The following is a 25,192-nucleotide window of genomic DNA, read 5'->3' as shown; positions in this document are numbered from 1 at the left end:
GTCCCGGAGGCTTAATTTAGTCTTCTTTCCCTTCCCACCCTTTTTCTTGTAAGGAAAGGATGGGAAGTGGAAGTGGACTTTCCGGATGAGAGGATGCATGGGAAGAGAAAATATTTTCTTTCTGTGCATCCTCTCCGCCGTCGATTAAAAGTAGGCAACGCATATGCAATTGCGTATGTCTATGGGTCACTTCGTTATTTCAGCGATTTCAGGTGGCCGCTCGCTCGTTTGCCACCTTATGATTTAAAAAAAACATCTAAACTCTTTCTTATTATTTTTCTTAACAGGATCGAAGTTTTATCTGGTATAAAAAGTATTCTGCCAATTTTAGTGAAACTATTTTCTCGGTCCTTATCTTAATTATGAAGCTAATCCATTTTATCACAACCAAATAAACAGATTTCAAATGTACTTTTATACCATTAGTGAAAAGTCAAACAAAATTGTCCATAAAAGTTTTAATCAATACATCTAAACATGTTAATAAAATTGAAGTGTCTGTATGTATCGACAAAAAAAAAACATATTTCGTACACATGATATATTTGATAAACCAATTTGATAAAGTTTTTTTCTGTTTGTAAGTCTGTATGGCCGCGTTTTTTCCCTATAATCTCCGGAATAACTGGACCGATTTTGACGGGACTTGGGCTGGAAAGCAGCTGATGCAAGCCAGCATATTATTAGGTAACTTATTTTTAATCCTGCGCTGTCGAAGTCACGGGTGACCACTAGTTTAAATAAAAAGATAAAACATCACGTACAAAATATATTTCAAACAATGTTTTCGTAAACAATTAAATATTAAACAATTTAATAACAAAATATAATTATCTATTTCAAACAAAGTTATTGGTAATATCATTTACAATAATGTAAATATTATTTTATTATGAAATTGATTGTTTACATTTAAAATGTATGTTTATAAATACATTTAAATGCGGATAGGTTTTAGGTTAAACAGACGCAAACATTTTTAAACTGTGTTTTACAAAAAATATGAAATAAAAATTTCAATTAAACTTTAAATTCATTTGAAATTTAATGATAATACACTATGTTGATGTTCCATTGTAAAAGTAACGAAAAAAATTATTTACGACTGGATAGCAGCACAAAAAAGATATAAGCTGTTTTTTCCTTGCATTACTCATGATTTTAATATTGTTATTTTGTTTTCATTGTGTCCCATTATAATATTTTAGTTTTGTAATTATAATTTTTTATAATTTTTTAATTTTAAAATATATTTTATTTCAAAAATGACTACCATCTTAAATTATTTTGCCTAAAATTAATAATTTTGTACTCATTTACACGAACATGTTTACCAATTAATTATTTACATCAGTCCTTCGTGTTTAACACTTTCCATATTTGCTTATAACGAAATTGTTGCAGAAGTTATCGACGAGAGTCGATTGTGACATATTTTAATGTTCACTTGCAACACACAGCACTTTCGTCATTCAGTCTTCATCCATGTCGAACCACATGGAAGTTACACTCCTTGAGCCCTGGTCTCTCTGCTCCTCCGTGATTATCTTCAGCACTACCACCTCCATCATGCACAGGGCGAAGAATATCACGAATATGGCGAAGTTTGAACCCTGGTGGTGGAACTGGAAGGAGCTATGCAGCGGGCCGGGCGGCGGCCACGCGGCGACGTACGTGGCCAGGGTTGACACTCCAGATAATGCCATTTTGGATTAGACCATGTTTGTATTTCAAGCGCTCGCGTTACGCACGTCGTATTCGCATCGATTCGGCAGTGATACCGTGCCGTCGGCGCGCGGTCCGACACTCGTGTGTTCAATGCAATGCTTATCGGAGCCGCAACGCACTGCACCGCGCCGCCGGCGGCCGTCGCGTGTCGTAAGAAGCGGCTCTTATGAAATATGAATCGTTTTAGTTAGATTCCCAGCATTGGGAAACGATCGAAATGCGGGTGAGCGCAACCGTTTTGCGGTCAAGGCTGCGCTAGCCGGGTGTCGAATGCGCTGACCTTTACTCGCGATACATACGCTAAATCGGATGTGCGCGCTATTCTTAGCGCCTATTGTTTCTCTTTGATTATATTCGAAACTAATTGCTTCAACGCTGAGTCATTTATACTATGAAGTTTAGTTTTAATTTCATATTTATTATTGTTATTTCTCAACAATTCAAATGAATTCTGTGTAAGGAAACTAATTAATATGCTGTTTATATAATACTATTTATGAAACCTTTAATAACTCACAGAAAATTCATTTGATTACGTTATAAATTAAAAGGTAAAAGTCAAAGAAACATTATGGACTATCCAATATGTTTAATACACGTCGTTCACAAACAAAACTAGTGTAATTCGCGTATTATTAAATGTAAAATGACTGAATTGCTTGCAACAGTAGTTATATTGCTGCTAAAATTTAGAAAGGTTAGTTGATGTTTTGGAACATCTTGTAAGTCAGGGTTTAGTTGCACCAGTTTAAACATAAATTATGAACATTATGAAATAATACGAGGACTTATTTACTTACTAAAGAAAGATCTAATACAATGTTTATTAACGAACATTTTGCCAATAACAATCATATGAAGAACTATATAAACATGTTCGTTCTAATCAATTCAGGTCATTGTACAGTTACCTAAAGATACTTCCTACTAAATAGGTTATCGTAATTGATAAAATATTTAGCTATAAGAAATGTAACACAAATAAAAATGTAAGAAAGTATTAGACCGAATTTTCTGAACTAAAGCTAGTATATCGAGGTAGAGGTAAACAGTGGTACAGTCCGCTTTAACATCTTCGCACGAATTGTCCCGGCTCGCCCGGTGAAATACCACGACCACGCAGAAGATAGGCGTCAAGTGGAAGGAATTCCGCGTTTCGTCTGATGAGTGTGCGTCCCGGAGGCTTAATTCAGTCCTCTTTCGCTTCCCACCCTTTTTCTTATAAGGAAAGGATGGGAAGTGGAAGTGGACTTTCCGGATGAGAGGATGCATGGAAAGGGAAAATATTTTCTTTCTGTGCATCCTCTCTTCCATTGATTAAAGTTAGGCAACGCATACGTAATTGCGTATGTCTATGGCCAATGGTCACTTTGCTATTTCAGCGATTTCAGGTGGCCGCTCGATCGTTTGCCACCTTATGATATAAAAAAGGGGGAGATTGACTCTGTAGTCTTTAAAAACAGATTGTTACTTTCTCGTTTATTAAAATGAATGTGTATATGTTTGTACATTTAAAAACTGATATGATTGGTTCGTTGAACGATAACGACCTTGACTTGTTATTTTGACTTGTACGAATATTAATTAAACACTAAAACACAATAGAGATTTATCCTTATTGTAGTGTATGCATAAACGTAGAGTTGTTTGTATTGAGCGGTCACGGTACACGCCATAAGTATATGACGGAGAGAGGGGACAGTCGATGTCAGACCTTTGGACCGGCAAAACGTGTCGGTACGTGAACGAGACAAATATAACGCAACGAATGCTACACTTATGATTAGAGATAGAGATGTTAATATTGTGAAAATAATGTTTTTCTTAAAACAAAGGTATGAATTTGTGGGTACCAAGAATCACAAGTGAGACGTTATTATGCATTTTTGTTGAACAAACTTACAATATACTAGCTGTTGCCCGCGACGTCTGCGTGGAATTAAACGAAACTTGATTTATTCTAGACTATTTTCTACATCTGTGCCAAATTATTGAGACCCGTTGAGCTATTTTAACATTCAAACATTCGCATTTATAATATTAGTAGGATAGTATAAATTTATCTTTTGCAATATTATTTGATTGAAATTATTTTTTTTTTTGCATTGCTTTTTATTATAATTAAAAATGTCATTATGTCACAAACGTCAAATAATTAAGTCTTTTAATTTATATCGTAATAAAAATTATGTTCATTTACTTAATATATAGAGACGAGCCAGAATTATCTTATTCTTTAGTAAGAAAACGGTCTTCAGAATCCGAACTAGACTCGTCAGTGGAGGAGACGCTACTCCTCAACCCAGATTGCCACGTGAGGGTTATGCTGGAGTACATTAGGAAGAAGTGCAAGCTCGGCATATATACGCATTTCGACATTTGTGATGAAGATGGGGTTCTGAAGAAGCTGTTCAGTCTGCCACCATATACCAACGGAGCGGAATACTTCGAGCATAGAAAGACGTACTATGTTATTGTATTACAGGTCTGTTTGATATAGATATACAAAATACTAGCTGTCTACCCGAACTCCGTCCGCGCGGAATTAAAAAAAAAGTAACCTATGTGTTCTTGCAGACTATGTCTACACATCGAGATCCGTTTAGCCGTTCTAGAGAGACCTTCAAAAATATTCATCCATCCATCCAAACATTCGCATTTATAATATTTCATTGGGATATATGTAGTTTATTTAAATGAGTAGTCACGACCTTAAATATATAGCAGACAATATTTAAGTACCTTTCAATAGATAGGATAACAAAACTGTAAACTACGATTCGTTGCCACTTGTTCACAGTGCTAATTTAAAAAGCCAGCTTTGGTAATAGCATGTCTAGAACTATAATAGTTTTGAATGTTCACTATATTTTATTTATTTACCTCTTTGTAGAGATTAAATTCGTATACTAAAAGATTACAGTGTAACTTTTTATATCCAGTTTTACTTTCAATCTGCGTTTGTCACTTCCAGTTATTTAGTAATGTTAAGTGAGCGGGCTTCTGAGGGCCACATCCAGTAGCCAGCAGCAATCGTTGTGCAACATATTGCTTAGCCCTCGCAGTTTCATAGGAGTTTGTAATGTGACGTGCGTTGCGACAGGACCCCAAGGTTGACACTCTCCGAGCTTACACCTCTGAAATGTTTCAAATGTCAGAGTAATTGATATTTACTTTCAAAAAACAAGCTTCTGTGTGTCAATTATACAGTTTCATTTGATGTTATATGGCTTACTGCTTTCTTGATAACAATTTAAATACCTAATATGAATCAAACCCCACAACATTGTACATTTTTACCAGGAGTTTTGGCTATGCAAAATATCTTTCCTGTTTCTAGAGGTCAACGATCCAGCAGTTGCCAGTTAATAGGCAATATTTTTATATAATTTTCTTTCGTTATTTAGGAAATTGACCGGCGAGTGACGGCGTTGCCTCAGCTGAATCACGAGAATAGATTATACGCCGAGCTGAAGACGAGGATCAGGAATTACATGTTGTCAGAGGATGGCAGCCGGCACACCTCGCCCATGTCCAAGCAGTCGCCTTCTTTGCCGAGCAAGACTTCATTAAAACCAGGGACCAAGAAGAAGTAAATGTGATGTTTTTGTTTAAACGTTTTCTAAGATAATTTAACTTTTATTTTCGTGAAATAAAAATAATTAAGTAATAGTTTGCTCTTTGAAATACACAGGCGTTTCCCTTATTTGTGAATCAAACCTATTTTATTTGTTCGACATATAAACAAAACTTATTTTAAGGAATTTCATAAAACATTTTTGTCCGTAAATTGCTTCTCCTAATAAAGAGCGAATTGGGGTTTCACGAAATATGGAAAACGTAAAGCTGCAAAACAATAGCAAAGTGTCTGTGTCTAATTGATTGCTATTATAAATCTTTCAGGCGTTTTGTCACAAAGACGCTGCTGAAGATACTGACGCTGGAGAATTTAAATTACGAGTTACTTTCCGGGGGCGCACAGATAGACAGTAGATAATAAGAAATGAGTGGGGATTTTTATCAATAATCAATAACAGTCTGTATTCTTTATGTTATATTATGTGATACTGTGGCAATGTGTAAGCGAGTCATGCGCGTGCAATGATCCGTGCGCCACCTGCGAAGGAAGTGGCGGCGCGTGCGCAGGAAGCACGCACCGACGTGAGAATAACTTATAACGTTTAAAATACGTACACATTTCCTGAATAATGCGGAGTAAAAATTATATAATTTGAAGTTACTACATTAACTTATAGATCGAGGTGAATATCTATCTGCCTTTTTTATTCGTTGTTGAATTGAATCTCATCGGTTTTAGCTGCCCTTATCTGAAGTCTACGCGTCTATAATTCCTTCATTTTTACTATGAATTGGTCACAGTTGATCGATGCAAGCGGATGTGAGGTCATGTTGTTAAACGGATGAGTTGACAACATGGGGGCATGGACATGCCTCATCTATTACAAATATATTTAATGAAAATATTTTACTAACTATTATTAATTAATAAAACAAAGCGTTATTATTTAGTCTATTTAGAACTTAAAAATTCATATGTGGTTGTTTTACAAATAACCATCAAACCATTGTACCCTGATACCTTGAACCAAGCAAAATAGATAAATTAAAAATGAGCCTTTGGATTATAGTGCGACAAACTTAAGTGACCCGATAAGAGAGACGTTATTTTATTTTTTTAGTTCTCTCAAAAAATATTATGAAATTTACTTTATTTTAACTTTAACTTACACTAATAAGCTATAATAATGTAGCATCACTATCGCGCACCGGGTCACATAAGTTTGCCCGACTATATGGATGTTGTGAGTTATGAAAGTCACATGGCGTTGGCGCGCACCGGTGCGTGGCGCCAAAACAACGCCCGCGCCCCCCTCACCGCCCCCCACCCACCCCACACCAGACAACGGACGTGCCGGCTGACATTACCTTTTTTAAACAATTTTAAAAATGCAAACAACCAAAAACAAAACACGGATGGTAGATTAGAAAACAACGGTCGCACATTCGAAAACATGATATAATTAGACGGATAAAAAATTTTGATTTTAATGTTTGTAAAAATGTTGTATGCATTTGAGATCGAATGTGGATGGCTACAAAGGTAGACAAAGACCAAAAAAAAGTATGGAATGACTGTGTGAAAGAGGATACGCGTAGGAAGGGGGTAGACTCGGATATGACGGCTGATGAGATGTATGAAGGAGTAGTGCATACTGTGCCGACCCTCGATAGTGATAAGGGCAGTAAAGACGACGGAAAATGTAAGGATGGAAAGAGCGTTTAGATTGGGATGAATTTTGGAATATTATGTTATATGTTATAATAAAAGATAAAATAAAAATATTGAATAGAATTATTAGAAATAAAGAGAAAAGCACGCACTGTTACAAGAATATATTTACAACTGCTGGTTTTAAAAATAGAGAAAAAGGAAGAAAAAACATATAGAGTTCTAAATTCAAAAATATAACAATTATGAATAAAAACGTGTAAAAAGTTCCGTATCTGTCGGCAACAGGCAGGTTGATGAAAAATGTTGTATGCATTTCTTATTTATCGTATAACAAGGTCTACAATAGTGTTCCTGGTTGTTCATTGTTAACAGTAAGGTCAAATGAATTGCTAACTTGTGTTAACTGATTATAGATTTTTGGAGGTTATGTTATTAGTACTAAAACATTTAATATATGTGTAGTCCATGAAAAAAATCATTATTCTACTAACGTCGATTATTTTATTATTGCGGCTCAGAGATGTTGATTGCAAAGCTGGCCGTTGTGAAAATGCAAGCCTTTATAATTTTATATTATTATAATTCGATGTGGCTATATCTGAAATAGGATCGGTTCTGATTAATTTGCGTTCAAATCACTCTGTGTTACCACATTCGAATTCGTTAAAGTTACAAAAAAAAAGAAATAAATGGTTGCAACCACGACGTCTCTTAGTTTATGGTACTACGCATTATACATTAGTTGAAGAATTAATTCAGTGTTTTCAGGAACTATTAGCTATTAGCGTAACATTCAGTGAAGATTCTGTGTTACAGATGTCCGTACGTTCCTATAGTCTTAAATAGTTCTAATCTGTAATTTATATGTAAAAAATGTTATCTCCGTCATGTTACCTTTATCTAATATTAATAAAACACGGACAGCAGATTGATAAAAATATTGATTTGTATTTTTAATTACTGCTAAAGTAATCACAATCGAGTATTGAGTAAGGGATAGTTCTGTCTGGAGGCCTAAGTTAGTCATCTTTCCCTTCCCACCCTGTTATTAGGAAAGGACGTGTGTGGTGGTGACGTATAGGAAGAGGAAATAATATCTCTCTGTGCGTCTCTGTCGATTAAATGTAGCTAAAGCATCTGTAATTTCTATTGTAGAGTTTAGTTACGAACCTTATTAAAAAAGGCAAGAAGATAAAATAAGATTTAATCATAAACCTGGAGAATTATAGCAAATAAAAATCTCGTAACATTCATCGTAGTCTTTTAACGATTCTAGAGAGTTAGTAATTTCTCGATTACAAGCAATATAAAAAAATCTATAATTATAAATAATATAACTTTATATAAATTATAAATACCTTAATAAACATTAAATAACTGAATCATTATTTACACAGCACAACTGCACAATTTCATTCACAGTACAACACAGAATAATTAAAAAAGTGAAGAAAAAAAGTTCTAAAACTGTGTTAAAGTGGACCGCTCCGTTTCTAAGCGTACGTAACGGAGTAATGACAAAAAGTGACTGACAGACAGACTGAACGCCGGACACATCTCCATAGTGAACAGAATGATGATTCATAATGAGCAGTTTTTCTGTAAGGTCATGAAAATAAACCTTCAGGCAAAGTTAGCTATTCCTACGTCATATACCTACGATGAACAATTTTATTGTTACTTATGATTACTAGCTAGCGCACGTGTTTGTGCGGATTTTTAAAAAAAAAACTTAATTGGTAGCCTATGTCTTTAACCAGGATATGTTCTACAATTATGACGCGAGATCTATGCAGCCGTTCTGTTCTAACAAACATCTTTCTATCCATCCATACAAACATTCACATTTATAAGTTAGAATTTGCAGTAACTAAATTTATACATTATTATAGTAGTATATATATTGTTACGCAGATTTTATTTTACGTAGTTATTTTTTTGACAAATATTTTCCCTCCGTAATATTACAACCAAAACAGTTCCTTTACACCGGTAATGATATGGTTGATAACAAAAGACTGTACAAGACCTGCTTATCCTTTATTTAGCTGTTTATTCTATGACAAATATAGTCTTAAAATTGAAAATAGACGAACTTAATAAAATAGTTTAATTAGTAACATTTAGTAATTTCTAGTTAATAAGACTTTTACTGTAGTGCATTTGTGTTGAAAGTAACTTTCGTAAATTACGCTTAGGATCGTTATTGAAAGCGGAAAGGCATTTCAAAAACGTGATGTTTTGACAAACGCAGTGAAATGATAACCATAAAAAGAGCAAATTATAGGCTTTTGCGAAATTGAGGAATAAAAACCTTCCTTATAAAAAGGTATTTCGAGAACTAGGCGCATTTATCTATTTCTATTAATTTATTTTTATGGATCTACTTTGATATATATTTTACTGCACTTTGAATATTTCAACATTCAATAAAATAGTCATGACTATAGTTTGTGTAATTGAAGCATCGTTTAGCTATTTCTAAATTTTTCAGTAATAATTGCGATGTTCTCGCCGCGGGCTCGGGCGCTGGGTCGTCACGCTCGGATGCGGCTTCCAAACACACCGCGGCGCCGTTGTCGCATTGTTGTCAAACTGACAGGTGACAGCACGCTCACTCGAGGACTTCGCGGATGTGAGATACACTATTAAAAAGCTTTAGGTTCAATCTCAATAGTCGTTATTGTAAAGCAAGCATCGTGCGGGGACACAGTTGACTCGTATTATGCGCGGTATGGAAAAAAAAGAAAAATCTCTCGCATGCGAGCGCTATGATAGGGGTGAAGTAAATCTCTCCGCACCACGCATACGGGAGCTACTCTAAAAATGTTGAAAACAACAATGATTTGCAATGAAGATTGTACGACTTGAAGTAAAGTATCGCCATCTGTTGTTCAAAAGGTAAGATATTTATAAAGAGCTCAATTACTTTTAGTTTTTACCGCTAGATGACGCTGTATTAAATAAAAGGTCAAAGAAACTTTCTTCTGCCACGGGAATGGTCCTATAGCAATTGTTTTATTATTTTATTTTTTAATCACAACAGTAGATTTGTAATAATAATATTTTTTTAAAACTGATAAGAAATAACGAAAGTTTTACTAGAATTACTAAACTCATAGCGCCTTCGTCGTAAATCTTTAGAAAGTATTGACTCTGAAAATATTTAATTTAAATTTAAGGTAGAAGTTTAACTATATTTTGTTTATAAGTATTCATTATTAACTATGTTTATAGAAAGTTCTAAAACTAAAAAATTCTTACCTAGGCCAATTAATTCCATTAGCCATGAGATAGCAGACGCCGGACACGATGCCGGCCAGCAGGCCCAGGCTGACACCGGTCGACAGTGAGAGTGTGTCCGGCATTTTCACACACTATGGCACTACGTAAAGTAAAGCACTAGACAATGCTTATGATTTTAGTTTACTTGTGACATGTCCATGTTAATAAGATCTGAAACAAAAAATAATTTATCTTAAGAATACGTAAAACTTTAATTTCGTATCTGTGTGGTCATTGTGTTGCACCAGTCCGGTCTTGTAGCGGCTAATGCCTTTTGCGGACTGTACTACTGTCAAATCTTTTCTATTAACTTGTATGAACACTATTTATTACAGCTTTTAACAATGACTAGCTGTCACCCGCGATTCCGTCCGCGTGGATATATAAAAAAAACTTAATTAGTGTAGCCCACCTATCCATCCACATCACATCCATCTTAACATTCCCATTTATAATATTAATAAGTTAAAAAAAGCAGCTCTTCAAGGCATAAATTCGAAAAAAAAATAGTATCCTTAGTCTAAGCCACCTCCTCACCAATTTTCAGCCATATCGGTAAAGCCGTTCTTGAGTTATAAATAGTGTTACTAACAACACTTTATTTTATATATAGATAAGTTCGAAGGGATAAATAAGAAAGAAATAAGAAAGAAAGATGTACTTCGTCTCTCTTCACATCAAGCATCATAAGAAAAAAAATATACGTTTTCTCTATTATTTTAAACAGCAATATAATTATAGGGCTAATCAAGCAATATCATTACTAACTACAACTATTGTTATTAATGTATATTGCAAACTTGTATTTGCTATCTACAGCATCATTCACACGTCTTACACAAATATTGACCTCGGCTTTACCAACGTGAGCTTTTAATTCTAAGCGATAAACACAAACAATATTCAATGGGAATGAGTTCGAATGTTCCCAGCAGAGGGCGCGCGGGAGACTCCCACGACATCGCATCAAGATGAACGACTAAACAATATGCAACAATTCGAACGATGAATGATAAGCTTCAGTTGCACATAAATGATTTAAATAGTTCGTTGTTAATTTTGTTTTGACTGAAATCATCTAATAACTATATCTCGCCCGCGACTCCGTCCGCGCAGTACTGGGAAAAAACTTAAATAGTAACCTATGAGTTTTTCCAGATTACGTTCTACATCTATGCCAAATTTCAGCGACATCTACACAGCCGTTCTCAAGATCTCTTCAAACAAACATCCATCCATCTAAAGATTCGCATTTATAATATTATGAAGTAAGATATTAGTAAGATTTTATAAGATTTTTTTTAGGTTATGTGTGAAAAATTGTTCATCAAGAGAATTATTTTAAGAAACATAGTTTTAGAGGTGACATTTGTTTTAATTACTATTATCTGTACAGTAAAAATAACGAAAAAAATCACGTTAAAGTTACTTATGAAATTGGTACACGTCTCATTGATACGATATCTTATATAACACCGAAATAATTCGTAAATACTTTCAGATGCAGACACAGTACGCGTACGTGTACCAAGACAGGTTATTTACGCAATTATCGGCGGAACGAAAATTTAAAAAAACAATAAATTGATCGTTAAATAAGTAAATGTATGCCGCTTATATAACACTGATTAAATTGAAAACAGGTGTGACACAAAAAGGTAACACTCGCTAACGTTATTGCTTTAAAAATTTCGATAACCTCATAAAGGCAATATAGTATAGTAGCTGTCGCCCGCGACTCCATCCGGGCGGAGCTAAAAAAATCTTTGTGGTCTATGTGTTCTTCCAGACTATGTTTTACATCCATGTCAAATTTCAGCGATATCCGTTCAGCTCTTCCGGAGATATCTTCTAACAAACATCCATCCAAACATTGGCATTTATAAAATTAATAAGAAGTGTTACGAAGAAAATCCGACACTGTGCCGGTGTATTTGCACAACACTAGCCTTACGAAAATGTCGACGTTCATGTCCCCTCACTAATCGATCTGACACTTGACTTTGTAATGAAAGCGCGCCATTCGCGCGAAAGGATTCTAACTAAAAATGTCTAAAAGAAGTGAGGTTATATGCATTTTTCTCGTTGTATGTTAAATATATATATAGATGGGTGGGCTACACTAATTAAGTTTTTAATAAATACACGCGGACGGAGTCACGGGCGATAGCTAGTTATGTGATAAAATGTTATACAAAGGTTAGGTTTATATTATTTCTCTATTATTAGTAACACAAACAATGAAAACTGAACTCGATGCTAATATAAGCATCTTGAAAGCTTAGTTAATTAAATATTTACATATAATATGAATTATTAATAATTTACAAATATCATGTATATGTTTGCTCGCGTTCCGTCAACTTTCATTACAAACATGCGCTCTGCAAAGCTCAATTGAAAGTAAAAAAAAAAAACAAGTGCTCACGTAACATAGTGTTTTGCCTCTCCTTAGACATGGGACAGATCTCTCCGGAATTGCATCAACTGGATGTTCAACGGAAAGGTAACTACGTTTTGATTGCGTGTTGTGAACATCCGACCGAGTTCATACTATTGACAACAAGCCGTAAACAAATGTTACTAATATTATAAAGTAAGAACACGTAGACTATTAATTCATCATCATCATCATCATCAGCTCACTATACGTCCCCACCGAGGGGCTCGGAGCCTACCCTAAGTTAAGGGTGATTAGGCCATAGTCAACCACGCTGCCCAAGTGCGGGTTGGTTGACTTCACACATATCTTTGAATGACTTCTCAGATATGTGCAGGTTGCATCACGATGTTTTCCGTCACCGTAAGAACGTCGGATAAATGTACATATGTAAATCGAAAATCGAAAAACACAATTAATTATGTTTTGTTAATTCCGCGGAGTTTTTTATAAAACGGAGTCACGGGCGACAGCTATCTTACAAGGTATCTTTGGAACAACTCAACGGAGCTTAACTAAATTTGGCACAAATGTAGAACATAGTCTGGAAGAACACTTAGGCTACTTATTGAGTTTTTTTTAACTCTCTCTCTTTAAATGGACTAAAAGTTGGAGGCCTCTTTATCTGTAGTGCAATCACTTTAGATGTTAGAATGTCGTTTACTTATTCCGTGTCAATATTTTGCTATGATTTGGATAACTTGTCGACAACGTTATTTCTGTTCCATAGTCCGCCATTTTGAATTTTGTTTTTTTTTTACTTTTTTGTTACCATTGTTAACCGTAATATTTAAAAAAGTTTTTTCAACTCTAGATTTCACATAAATCTTGAGATATATGTATGTGGTTTTTTGTATATTACATCTAAATCTTTCCGAATAATATACGTGCATAATAACATGCGACTCGCGTCCAAAATAATTCACTTATTTTTATTTTGTGTTTTATTTCAAAACGATTATTTAAATGTTTAGACTTTGACGTTGTCGACGTGTCAATTTTATTTTTATGACCTTTTTAACTATTTTTGGATTTTAATTTATTAATTAAGAGGTATTTAATTAGTTGTAATTCCTTGAAAAGTTACTGCATTTACTGTTTGTCGGAAAAATGACGGAAATTTTATTTCAATGTCTACTCGGAATTCAATGCAAGGACTTTGTTATGGTCGCTGCTGACCAAACATTGGCACAAAGCGTTATATTGTTAAAGACTGGTTAGACATATTTAATTTAATTTTTCACTGACAACTTTTGCTTATAGTATTACCTACTCGTTTTATTAAAATCAGGCTCTCCGTACAATTTTAATTATTATATTATTTTTAAATACTAAAGGTTTTTCATAGTTATTTCACATTTGTTTTTTACAAATAACCTTACCACGTCTTTTCCTTTGAAATATTCCTTTAATTATAGTAAAATATTGGGAAATTTTTCCTTTAAAAAAACTTGCTTTACGTATTTCTTATAAGTTTCTTCAAAGTAATTAACCTTTTACTGGAAACTATTACTGTGCAAATATCTTTAAATAGCACGACAAAAACATTATCAGTTTATAGATAATGGTACGCTCTAAGCAAGGTCACAGCCTCTATGCGGCTGACGTGTCTCCCCCCACAATTATGAAGATGACGATGTGAATTATTTTCACTTAACATCCACAGAAATTCTTAAAAAAGGGCCTGTGCAACTACTTTTTCATCTCCTTTTAGATGATAATAAGACAATGATTGTATTTCCTGGTTTTTTACGCCGCGGTTTTCTTTCGCTTAAAGAAAAAAACAAGGCAACACCATCTTTTATTCCTTTTAAAACAGCTGGAGATTAGGATTGCTAGGGGAATCCTCATTTGGACCGTCAATATCCTAGACTGTACCATTTCTAGTCAAACTTTAAAAAGATCTTTCGTGATTATAATTATATGTGATGCAGTAAGACTTATTATTTATAGATAGCAACAAATTGCATGAAGTATCAGACAGAATACTGATCGGTCTGAACGGTAACCTGGGGGATACGACGCAGTTCGCTCAGTTCGTATCTAAGAACGCTCAGTTGTATAGACTAAAGAACCAGTACGGATTGAACACGGCCTGCGTTACACACTTCGCGAGAACCAACATGCTAGAAGCGTTGCACAAAGGGGTGAGTAATACATGAAACTTTATGGCTACATTCGAAGAGACACATGTAAAGATGGTTGTGATGCCCCGCTGCATACAAGTTTTCTTCACCCGTAGAGAATGTGTTTTACTTTAGTTTTTTCTTGGTAAAGAATATGTCTTGTATTAAGATGAAGAGCTTATCAATACTCAATAGTAAAACCACATGACTTATTCAATTATTTTGTAGCATAATTTTGCAAAATAAAGTATTTCTGTTGACTATTCTAGTTTCCTAATATTACCCTTTTGTTGAAAGCAAGATAAAACTTAGTAATGACGTCTAGATTAAACATCTATGTAATATATTCTTGTAGACACCAAACATGTTGAATATCGTGGTGGCGGGGTACGACGATCAGGACGGGTGCCAGCTATACACAATGGATTTCTTGGCGGCGTGCTTGCGCGTGCCCTATGCCGCGCATGGCCTCGGCGGATACCTTAGTTGGGGCATCCTCGACCATTACTACAGACCTGGTGAGTTTGTAGTTCGACTGACTTGTGTATAGTGGTAAGTTCTACAGCCAATGTTATGCTATATCATGAGTGAGAATCAGACTGTTTGTATTTTGTATATTATATATGATAGGAAATAAGCAATACCAAGGCTAAGACAGAGTTTCTAGATTTCCATTTATCGAAGTTCTAGCACATCTCTCCCGCTTCTTATATAACCATACATCTAGGAAGTGTTTGCTACTTCAGAGACAAGTTAAATTTTGTCATTAATTGTAGATTTATCAGAGAAGAACGCGTACGAGGTGTTGATGTGCTGCGTGCGGGAGGTTCAACTGCGACTGTTCATGAACCTCGCCAACTTCCAGGTGAAGACCATCACTAAAGACGGCGTCAAAGTACTGCCCACTATCTGCTCCGCATCTTTGCAGTGAAATCTCGATTATATTACGATATTGTTTTAAAGCAAATGTTGCACCAGTGGCCATATTTGTCTTGTGAGAAAATATTTTTAAACATTACTATTGGTGTCTAGAAATGTTTGGGCATATAAAAACATTTTTTTTTTAAAGAGAAATTTCATATTTGAGTGCTCCAATTAGACTTTAGACTTTAAACGAAATATGTTCAATGTTTTTTTTCTAAGTCACCATTTACTTGTTTCTTGTTGAAGTATTTTTATTCAGCAAACACACGGTCAGTCTCCACGGTACGTAAACTCAAAAGTGAAACTCCTTGGTATCTCATTAACGTGAAAGAAATTTATAAATGCATTTAGTTTAAAAGTATGAAGGTGCCTTTAGACTAATTAAAAGTTATGCCGAAGAGAGATGTTTGATAAAATTTCTCATTAAATACAAAAAAGTAAGATGGTAAACTTCAATGAACTTTTCTTTTAAGTTTTTTTTCTATGATTATCTTTATTGGCTTTTTTAAAACAACTAAATAAACATCACTAATTATACAACTCCACTGCAGTGACTCATACATAAATGCATATCGTTATCCCTTATTTTCGCTTAAACAAAACAGAGAAAACAATATTTATTAATGTAAGTATCACTGCATGCGAATTCTATGGAAACGGACACTAAGTAAATACCTAACTAATGTTAGGAAGAAAATCCGACACTGTACTAGGGTATCGGCGCAACACTAGCATTATTAAAAATGTCAACGTTTATGTCCCCTCACTAATCAATCTGACACTTGGTTACAAAAGCGCGCCATTTGTGCCAAAGGATTGTAACTAATAACGTTTAAAACTAATTTGTAATATCTCTATAATCAACAATCTATACCTCTATATAAATAAATCGAAGTGTCTGTATGTAACATCGAAAAAAAAATCATGTTTTATACACATGATATATGTATTTGCGTAGCTGATAACGAAAACCATTTTTTTTTTCATTTTCATCTGTCTGCAAGGCCGTGTTTGTTTCGGGACTTGATAGAGAAGATAGCTGATACACGCGGGCATATTATAGAGTACTCGGCTTTTTAATTCTGCGCTGACGAAGTCGCGGGCGACCGCTAGTATTAATTATTAAACGTGAGAAGATTTCAAGGTTGGTGTAAGTCTTGCACGTACCTTCACGTACGTAGCGAGATGATAACAGTGTAAACAGACGTTCACCTCAAGCCGTCATTTAATGATAACGTGTCGAGCACGATCTTATCTTTATCATTACATCACGACACACAAGCTAAATACATAACTATGTACTTGTACATAAGACCTATACCTATACCTAAGTAGTAATACTAAGCTAAGGTTTATAAAATTATCAATGTAAATAACGCTAAATAGATTTTGTCATACCTGTCTTTAATTTTTGACAAAACAGAGATATGTTTTTGGGATTTTGATTTCAGAAACCCACAGTCACATATATTTAGCTGGTAGATTATAGCTTTAAAGGGAAACTTATTCAAATAAGGGCACCGTAAAGGATCCATTCTTTTTTTTACGTTTTATAAGCTAGCGCTTGACCACGATCCCACCTGGTGAAGTGGAGATTTGGTCCAAAGATGGTACGCGCTAGCTTAGTAAGTGCCAATTCACTCTACTTTTGAAGGTCCCAATATCATATTTGGACGGAAAAACCGAGGCTGGCAACTTGTACCAATCCTTTGCGGTACGCACATTCGTGAACCCTACGAAGTTATATAAGGAAAATAATTGAGAAACGTTAATGTTGGTTCATGTTTGTTTACTAATAAAAGTCAGTAGTTTCAAATTCACAGATTTTTTTGTTGGCAACACAGCGTTTAATTAGCAAAAAACGAAAATATTTTTATCTTTAAAAACCCATTAGAAGCCAGTACTGGTTTAATAGTACTCAATGATGGTAACAATAACTTGTTATTAGCATAACCTATTTCAGTTTCCTAAAGTTGTTAAACTTATCGTTCTACGCATAATACGTTGCTTACTTAACGCACTTTGTATTTTATGAATTAGGCAACACATTGTATTTTATGTAAGGACGGAAATGCCACCTAAAAGGTGCCAATAATACCTCCATACTTGTGTTTCACTGGAATCTATACATATACTACTAAAATTAGAGTGTTAGTATATTATCGAAAAATAAACATATTTTGTACACATAATTTATTTGCGAAACTGTTAATGAAAAAACAATTTTTGATTTTTTTTGTCTGTGTGTATGTCTATCGCAAGAGCACGTTTGTACCAGATAATCTCCGGAACGGGTTAACTGATTTTGATGCGACTTTGAAGGGAAGGTAGCTGACGCACGGGAATATTATAGGCTTCTTTTCTACGCTGACGAAATCGCGGGAGACCGCTAGTTTAAAAAAATTTAAAAGGTTTACAGCGTTTAAGAATTTATTTAAATTAATTAAAATGTTTTGGTTACTACTACTACAAAAATATTAAAACGAATTAAATAAAACTATCTTGTACTTCTTATCTTGTTTAAAATCTTAGCATTTATTTACAACAAAATGGCTGACCGACAATTGTTACGTGTTACATAGAAAAGCAAATAAAATAACAAAACGATGTGGCGTTTAGTATTCAGCGGAGAACAATGATTCTGCTCGTACAGATTAGTGTTTTAATGTTTTTTAATTTCACGACGCAATTATCTTTAGCCAGTAAACATTTTCACGTTAAATTACTGCATTTAGTTGTTCGTTAGGTTATGTAAGTGACTGAAACAACGTGGTCAAGTGATACTTAGAATTCTTGACTGCGACATAATCAATAAAAGGATATAAATTATATCTTACTTCTTCCTAATCTTACTAATATTATAAATACGAATGTTTAGATGGATGGATGGTTGTTTGAAGGTATCTCCGGAGCGGCTGCTTAGATCTCGCTGATAGTTGGCGTACATATAGAACATAGTCAGTAAGAACTTATAGGTTACTAAGTTTTTTTTTAATTTCACGCCAACAGAGTCGCGGGCGACATCTAGTTTTAATTTGAATGCGAATGTTTGAAAGTGTGAATATCTCCAGAACGACTCAACGGATCTCGATGAAATTTGGCGTTGATATAGGACCTTGTCTAGAGTAATTAAGTTCTTTTTATGGCGCGCGAACGGAGTGGCGGGCGTAAGCTAGTAAACTCATAAATTAGAAATTGTAGATGCGTAGATATTAATAAGAAAAGAATTTCATTTCTATGAACATAGCTTTATTGTACGAGTAAAAATCGCTTTCTTGAACCATCCCAAAATAATTTATTTACACAAAATGTACATTTGTAGATGCAAATTTAGAGAGGCAACATTGGTAGCAAGTAAAGAAACAAGTTTTCTCGATTATTCTATATATATTTAGCATTCAAAGAGTATCGTATGAAAGTTCTTAGCATTTCCTATTACATATGCATCGTAACAATTGATCTCAGTCACATATTGTGCATGCATGTATCTTGTCGAAATATTTAGTAGACGTTCTCCTACAAACTGTTTATAACTAGGAATATTACTAATTTTATCAATCCTAGTGAAAACAAGTTTTAAGCTAAATTGTCTTAAAACTCGCCGAATTTGGATGATTTCGCATTCTTAATCTTACTAATATTATAAATGCGAATGTTTGGATTAATGGATCGATGGATGTTTGTTAGAACGTATCCAAAATGGTTGCAGGGATTTCGTTGAAATTTGGCTTAATGACATATGACATATGGCTCTGGAAGAACACATTTAATATAGACTACTGATTAAGTTTTTTTTAATCTTCGCGGACGGAGTTGCGTGCAACAGCTAGATCTTAAAACGAGTTTATTTAATTTACAGTAAAGTCACGTTTCTTATATAAAAGTCATCCTTCAGAATGGTATAAAGGTTACGTAAATATGATCGATGGATGCAGTAAATCACAAGGCTGTGTTGCGGTCACACAGACAATCGTACTATAAATATAAAAAGTTATAGTCACATCAAAACGTACATCAGTTCCTGGGGTTAATATTTTATTTACAGTACTTTATTGACATGTTATTACTGAAAAAAATAAAGAGTTTGCATACGTAAATAATCTTACTAATATTATAAATGTGAATATTTAGATGGATGGATGTTTGAAGGTATCGGAATGGCTCAATGGTTCTTGATGAATTTGGCACACATAGGCTACTAATTAGATTTTTCTTTAATTTCGCGCGGATGAAGTAGCAGGCGACAGCTAGTGAATTAATAAAATATTCTTTTGTAATCCTAGTAATATTTTTGTAAAGTTACATTTATGCATTATAAAAATAAATGCATGATTAATAACAAATCTTCTTTGAGTAAAATATTCATAAAAAAACTTAAGTGTTTGATTAGAGATAACCGTGGGTTTCTGACAACAAAATCTCTATTCAAAACATATTGTTATCTCTGTCTTGTCTAAGATGATAGGGATGACAGTATTAATATACAGAGTATTTGGCCTCAGAAACCAACGGTGACTCAATTATGTGAAAATTTTGTTGATGATAAAACAGTATCATACTAAATTATGACGGCGGAAATATTTAGGATTAGGATTAAGATAAGGAGCTTTTTTCTTTTTATTGTTATAAATTCACTAGCTGTCGCCTGTGATTCCGTCCGCGCGGTATTAAAATAAGTAGCTTATGTGTTCTACCAGTCTTTGTTCTACATCTGTGCTAAATGTCAGCGAGATCCATTGAACCGTTCCGGAGATACCTTCAAACAAACATCCATCCATCTAAACATTCGCATTTATAATATTAGTAAGATGAAAGCAGAGAAAGCGGACGAACTTAGATATTAGTAATTCTAAAACCTTGATTGCTTATATTTAAATTATAATTTGCAATTAGAATACAGATAAAGGAAATATATCTACAATATTGTATTATTTATTCATCGTATTATACAGCAACATTGAACATGTTCGCATTATGGGAAAAAAAATCTTGTTCTTGTTAATGGAAATAACATCAATGAAAGTTTTATTTTCGCAATAAATATACATAATTTGTAACCGGCATTAATATTTATCACAAGCAAACAAGCATCGGACACACTTGATATGTCATAGGCCAGTAAAACAATTTATCAATTATGTTAGAGATATTAAAGATTATTCTAAGAGACTCGGTTTTGTCTCAGGATTACTGTGACTTTTAACTTTTTACATACAATCAGTCGCAGTAAGTAAACTGCAGTTTTTGTGTAAATATCTCAGGAAGTCGTTTAATTTGAAGGCTATTTTGTCATGTTTTCTGACTGAGCGATTGTTTGCTAATGTCAATAGTAATACAACGTAAGAATGCACATATCTAAATTGCTTTCTTCTTCTTCTTCTTCTTCTTCTTCTTGAGGTGCCTCTCCGACTAGCGAAGGTTGGCGATCAGTTCTCCATATTACTTTATGATTTAATAATTTATACACGGTGAGAAAAGGAAACATTGTCTTCCTTTGATGACGATATCGATAAAGACCTTTCGTGCATCACCTAACTACTGATTTTGTTTTTATATTAGCATATTTTTGTTAATTTACTTATATTTCTTATACTATTCCAAGTGACCTCTGGGCTTGTTATAGGCTATGGTTTTTGATAATAGTCGAATTGTGGGATTCGAACTCTCGACCACGTGATTGGAAATCCGTAACCTTAACCACTAGGCTATTGGCGCTCTAAGCTTACCGATGCCACTTATGTTTTGTAATTTATTTACTATCTTAACAGAGACGCCTTTAACACTTGGAAAGAAAGAAAAACTCCGATGAATTTTAATATTATAAATATATGTACTTATTAATTTTCATTGCTAAAGAAATCCAAAAATTTCCTCTTATACTTGTAAAAATGTTCATAAATAATAGAGTAAAAAATAGAATAAACAAAAACTTACCTATTTTACGTTCAAAAATTATCAGCAAACTATACACGTAAACGCACAAGGAAAAAAATGTCCTTATCACAATCACGATAAAACCAACAAGTCACTCAATTATCGCCCTTATTGTGATTAATTAGCGCACAAAATTGCGAAACTGGATGTATGCGAGATGAAACGCGGGCGCACGGAGCGATGCGCGCGCGCAGATGACAAGAAGCCTCTTATCACGAGCCTCCGCTCATTATATTGTAACCACGTCACACAACATTTACGGACATTCTATATTTAATATACTTGTAATATTTGATACTTGCCATCGTTTGTAGTTGTCGCTGTTTGTGTATGATGGAATAAATATCATACGTTGTACATATTTTAAGGAAGGATTTTTATAAATGTTTGTTCTAGATACTAAGAATGAAACTACCAAGCGGCAATATATTACTACTAAAAATGTCTTCTGAACTGTGGAGAAAGATTGTGAAAATGTGTTCTTATCAAAAACTTGGCACGTAAAACATAAAATCGCATGTTTTTTTTAATACTTTCACTATTTACTTTCCGTACTGCCTTAGTAGTATGTGGTCACTCTACACGTTAGAGAGATGAATGAAAGGAAAGTACATACGTGCAGGTGAACTGAACACGTCTCAGACGACGCCGACGGTCGGGGATCAAATGACCGGTATTACTGCGTTGTCACTTTTATGTGGTGCTATAAGAAATAATACAGAATCATAGAAAATCTGTAACAATTTCTGAAGACCATACCGGAGTCATTAATGTTGCTTGTAGAATTTAAATAGGTTCATTATCTCGTTTTAACTTCTTTTGTTTTTTTAATAGAGGAAACTATTATTAATAATCTTCATCAGAAATGATGGCCAACTATTATATATTCAAAGTATTACTTTCTATTAATTAACTGACGCGGGCTGTGTTGTCATTTTTAAAGCATTTTCAGTTGAAGCGAAAGTAGGTCATGCGTTGTGCCACCCTGCAATAAAATTGCGCATAACTCGCAAAAATTCTACGCGGGGAACGACGTGGTAATTAAAAAAAAAACGAACAAATCGTATGCAATAAATTCTATTTTCACGGCATATCGAGCATTTGGCGCCATTTAAAAAAAAGAGTAAGACTACTTTTTAATATAATATTGCTTAAAAAATCGTTAGTTTGTTTTGTTACGATTCAGGTGTGCCCAACAAATGTATGTTAAATATTTTATGTTGTCTTATTTATTTGTGGGAAAAATTATCACCAAAAGCCACGCCATCTTCTAAAGAAAAACAAAAATATCTTCACTTATGATGAGTCAGTTAAATCAGGATATATTTTGCAGTACTAAGTATCCAGTTCCGGCATTCTTGGTTCACGTAATACTCAGCTGTGGACATAAATGGGCAAGTTCTTACCTACAGCACGGCATGGCGGACAACATTGCTACAACATGCCCTTCCGAGTTTCACTTGCGATGCGAATTTAGACCAGTTTTACTTTCAGGAAGAAGTTGACATGTTTGCTGTGGGAATCTTTCCATACTTAGACTTAGAAAATATTTACAACACCATAAACCACTGGAATAATCGCGATAAAACTTTTTGATTCATAAGAAGGGTTGTGCCTTAAAAATTAAAAAAAAAACTTTTTGAAATTGATGAGTTCTTATCTTGTTATCTATGTTTATTTAAGAATGACATGTGTTAGTACGTGTATTTCGTCAGTGGAAATCCAGAGTTAGAGTAAATCTGCCACAGTAAGGCATATCTGAACTGTATCCGTGATATACGGGCTTCAATTTCCGGCGCTTCATTTCGGAAATCCGTTCGACTTGATACGTAACGAATATGAGAAATAACCGACACGGATTTGAAATATGTTCATCAATTTCAGATATTAAACAACAATCATAATTTTGAATTTTTTTACGTCACAATAAGCCACAGAATTATATAAGAAAAGTTATGATAACTAGCCACTTATCTTTGTTTTAGTCAGACATTTAAAATGCATTGATTTTTAGTCAGAGATCTGAGTGGAAAATCGTGTTCCAGATCACCTGACCCCACTGCTATTTGCTCTCACACTACTCGATAAACCTCAAGTACAGCCGGTTATTCTAATCCAAGTCCTAACAGTAGATTAATATTAATTATGTAAAGGTGTCGTTTCTCTTATTTTATGATAGAATTTGTCAAATAAAGTCGGTCTTTACTATTTCCGTCCAGTTTTCGTTTTACAAATTTGCTCGTGAATTTTGTTAGGCGTTAAAAATACAGAATTTATATGACTCATTTCCATGCTAATCGTAACCCAGCATTAGAATCAAAATTTGATGTAAAAAATAAAAAATAAAAAATAACTGTTATATGTAACGTACTAACGCATCGTAGCAGGGGAACAATAACTCGTGATAATACGGGAAACATATTTATAAAAACTCGTTAGCTTATGTGATTAAATTGACCCACGGTTAGTCCGACAACCCTTCTTTTCTATAACAATAAAAGGACTCCGTAACTCGCTTGTATAGAAACTGGTTGTCCTTGAAATTCGTAGAGGGCACCATGGCGAAATTGGCTATACCCTTGTTCTCTGCGGATGAAACTTTGGCGACTTATTGATTTACTATGTGTCCCACTCAGAAACAAATTCTCTCTTAGTGTAGATTTATTTATAAGAAATATTTTTTATTATTTTATTCTATCATAACATTAAAAACTTCTTGTAGGTATTATAATTTGTAATGGCAAATCCGACGTAATCCACGTCTGAGCTTCGCGCATGCGCAGTGTAACGCAGGGGGTGGAAACTTAGAAGAACGACGGTTTGTATGGAAAGTGGCGCCACCTTTTATATAATCGTAAACATCATTTCATCTCATGGCTGAGAAGAAGCATCATTTCTGTCATCGAGACATTCATGTGTCATCAAACCGCTACGTTTTTTCGTATTTCTATTTCTGTTCTTGTATTCTTAGTTAAATGTTGTTTCATTCATTTTGTTTTTAATTAAAATGTGTTTTCGTGAAAAACGACGCTGTATGCAACTGTGTTTTAGATGGACTGATTATGGTAAGTTACAATTCAATAAAAATTTTCATGTTATTCCCATACGTCAGACTCATTTAAACATTTAAATATTTTCGTATTTTGGTGTAGTTTTTAGCACCACAGTGATTTATACTTTCCGGTTATCATATTGAATGGTGCCCTACTTCTAATACATTTTACATATCAGTTCCTATACTTGACAGGAAATCACATTCTGTTTGTTTGTTGTAGGTGCACATATACACGGTTTCCCCCTTCCTGAGAGAAGGTCAGTGAAGTTCAGAAAATGTGTGCCACTGGAATTATAGAGCCATAAACTGATGTGTCTAAAATTAGTAGGTGGGTCCATGTGTGTATATGTAAAAAATATATTTTTTTATTTGTAATTTTTTATTGTAAAGAAAAATCTGCTTGCCTATGTTGTAAGAGAATATGTTCAGAGTGTTTAAACTCGCAA

General features: G+C 34.1%; 4 protein-coding genes across 5 annotated transcripts in view; 2 read left to right on the top strand and 2 right to left on the bottom strand.

Annotated features, from left to right (window-relative positions):
- M7BP (Myosin-7a binding protein) overlaps window positions 1-21,847 on the bottom strand; it is a 58,296-nt gene extending 36,449 nt beyond the window's left edge. For both annotated transcript variants that reach the window (XM_013320862.1, XM_013320861.1), the window contains exons 1-2: window positions 21,692-21,847; window positions 10,247-10,438 (exon numbers count right to left, since the gene is read on the bottom strand). In XM_013320862.1, the coding sequence (XP_013176316.1) occupies window positions 10,247-10,350 (104 nt within the window). In that variant the 5' untranslated portion in view covers window positions 10,351-10,438; window positions 21,692-21,847. The remainder of the gene's footprint in view (window positions 1-10,246; window positions 10,439-21,691) is intronic.
- Window positions 512-2,180, bottom strand: LOC106124320 (uncharacterized). The gene has a single exon (XM_013320868.1). The coding sequence runs from the start codon at window positions 1,704-1,706 to the stop codon at window positions 1,473-1,475; it is 234 nt and encodes a 77-aa protein (XP_013176322.1). The 5' UTR covers window positions 1,707-2,180; the 3' UTR covers window positions 512-1,472.
- On the top strand, window positions 3,876-5,398 carry LOC106124319 (uncharacterized). The gene is made up of 2 exons (XM_013320867.1): window positions 3,876-4,213; window positions 5,136-5,398. Exons 1-2 carry the CDS (start codon window positions 3,917-3,919, stop codon window positions 5,322-5,324), a joined length of 486 nt encoding a protein of 161 aa, XP_013176321.1. The 5' UTR covers window positions 3,876-3,916; the 3' UTR covers window positions 5,325-5,398.
- LOC106124318 (proteasome subunit beta type-2) lies at window positions 13,709-16,186 on the top strand. Its single transcript, XM_013320866.1, has 4 exons — window positions 13,709-13,923; window positions 14,661-14,854; window positions 15,189-15,351; window positions 15,610-16,186. The coding sequence occupies exons 1-4, from the start codon at window positions 13,818-13,820 to the stop codon at window positions 15,762-15,764; spliced, it is 618 nt and encodes a 205-aa protein (XP_013176320.1). The 5' UTR covers window positions 13,709-13,817; the 3' UTR covers window positions 15,765-16,186.
- Window positions 21,848-25,192: the final 3,345 nt, after the last annotated feature.

The sequence above is a fragment of the Papilio xuthus genome, unplaced genomic scaffold (genome assembly GCF_000836235.2).
Source record: "Papilio xuthus unplaced genomic scaffold, Pxut_1.1 DF825946.1, whole genome shotgun sequence".
In the NCBI taxonomy this organism is placed as follows: Eukaryota; Metazoa; Arthropoda; class Insecta; order Lepidoptera; family Papilionidae; genus Papilio; species Papilio xuthus.
This window is presented reverse-complemented; position numbering and strand designations above follow the sequence as displayed.

What these genes read in the sequence shown, in the direction of transcription:
- LOC106124320 (XM_013320868.1), bottom strand. Translation starts at nt 1,706, where the DNA reads ATGGCATTATCTGGAGTGTCAACCCTGGCCACGTACGTCGCCGCGTGG.
- LOC106124319 (XM_013320867.1), top strand. Translation starts at nt 3,917, where the DNA reads ATGTTCATTTACTTAATATATAGAGACGAGCCAGAATTATCTTATTCT. An exon ending in ACTATGTTATTGTATTACAG is followed by an intron (nt 4,214 to 5,135) that starts GTCTGTTTGATA and finishes TTCGTTATTTAG; the next exon opens with GAAATTGACCGGCGAGTGAC.
- LOC106124318 (XM_013320866.1), top strand. Translation starts at nt 13,818, where the DNA reads ATGACGGAAATTTTATTTCAATGTCTACTCGGAATTCAATGCAAGGAC. An exon ending in TAGAAGCGTTGCACAAAGGG is followed by an intron (nt 14,855 to 15,188) that starts GTGAGTAATACA and finishes ATATTCTTGTAG; the next exon opens with ACACCAAACATGTTGAATAT. An exon ending in CGACCATTACTACAGACCTG is followed by an intron (nt 15,352 to 15,609) that starts GTGAGTTTGTAG and finishes CATTAATTGTAG; the next exon opens with ATTTATCAGAGAAGAACGCG.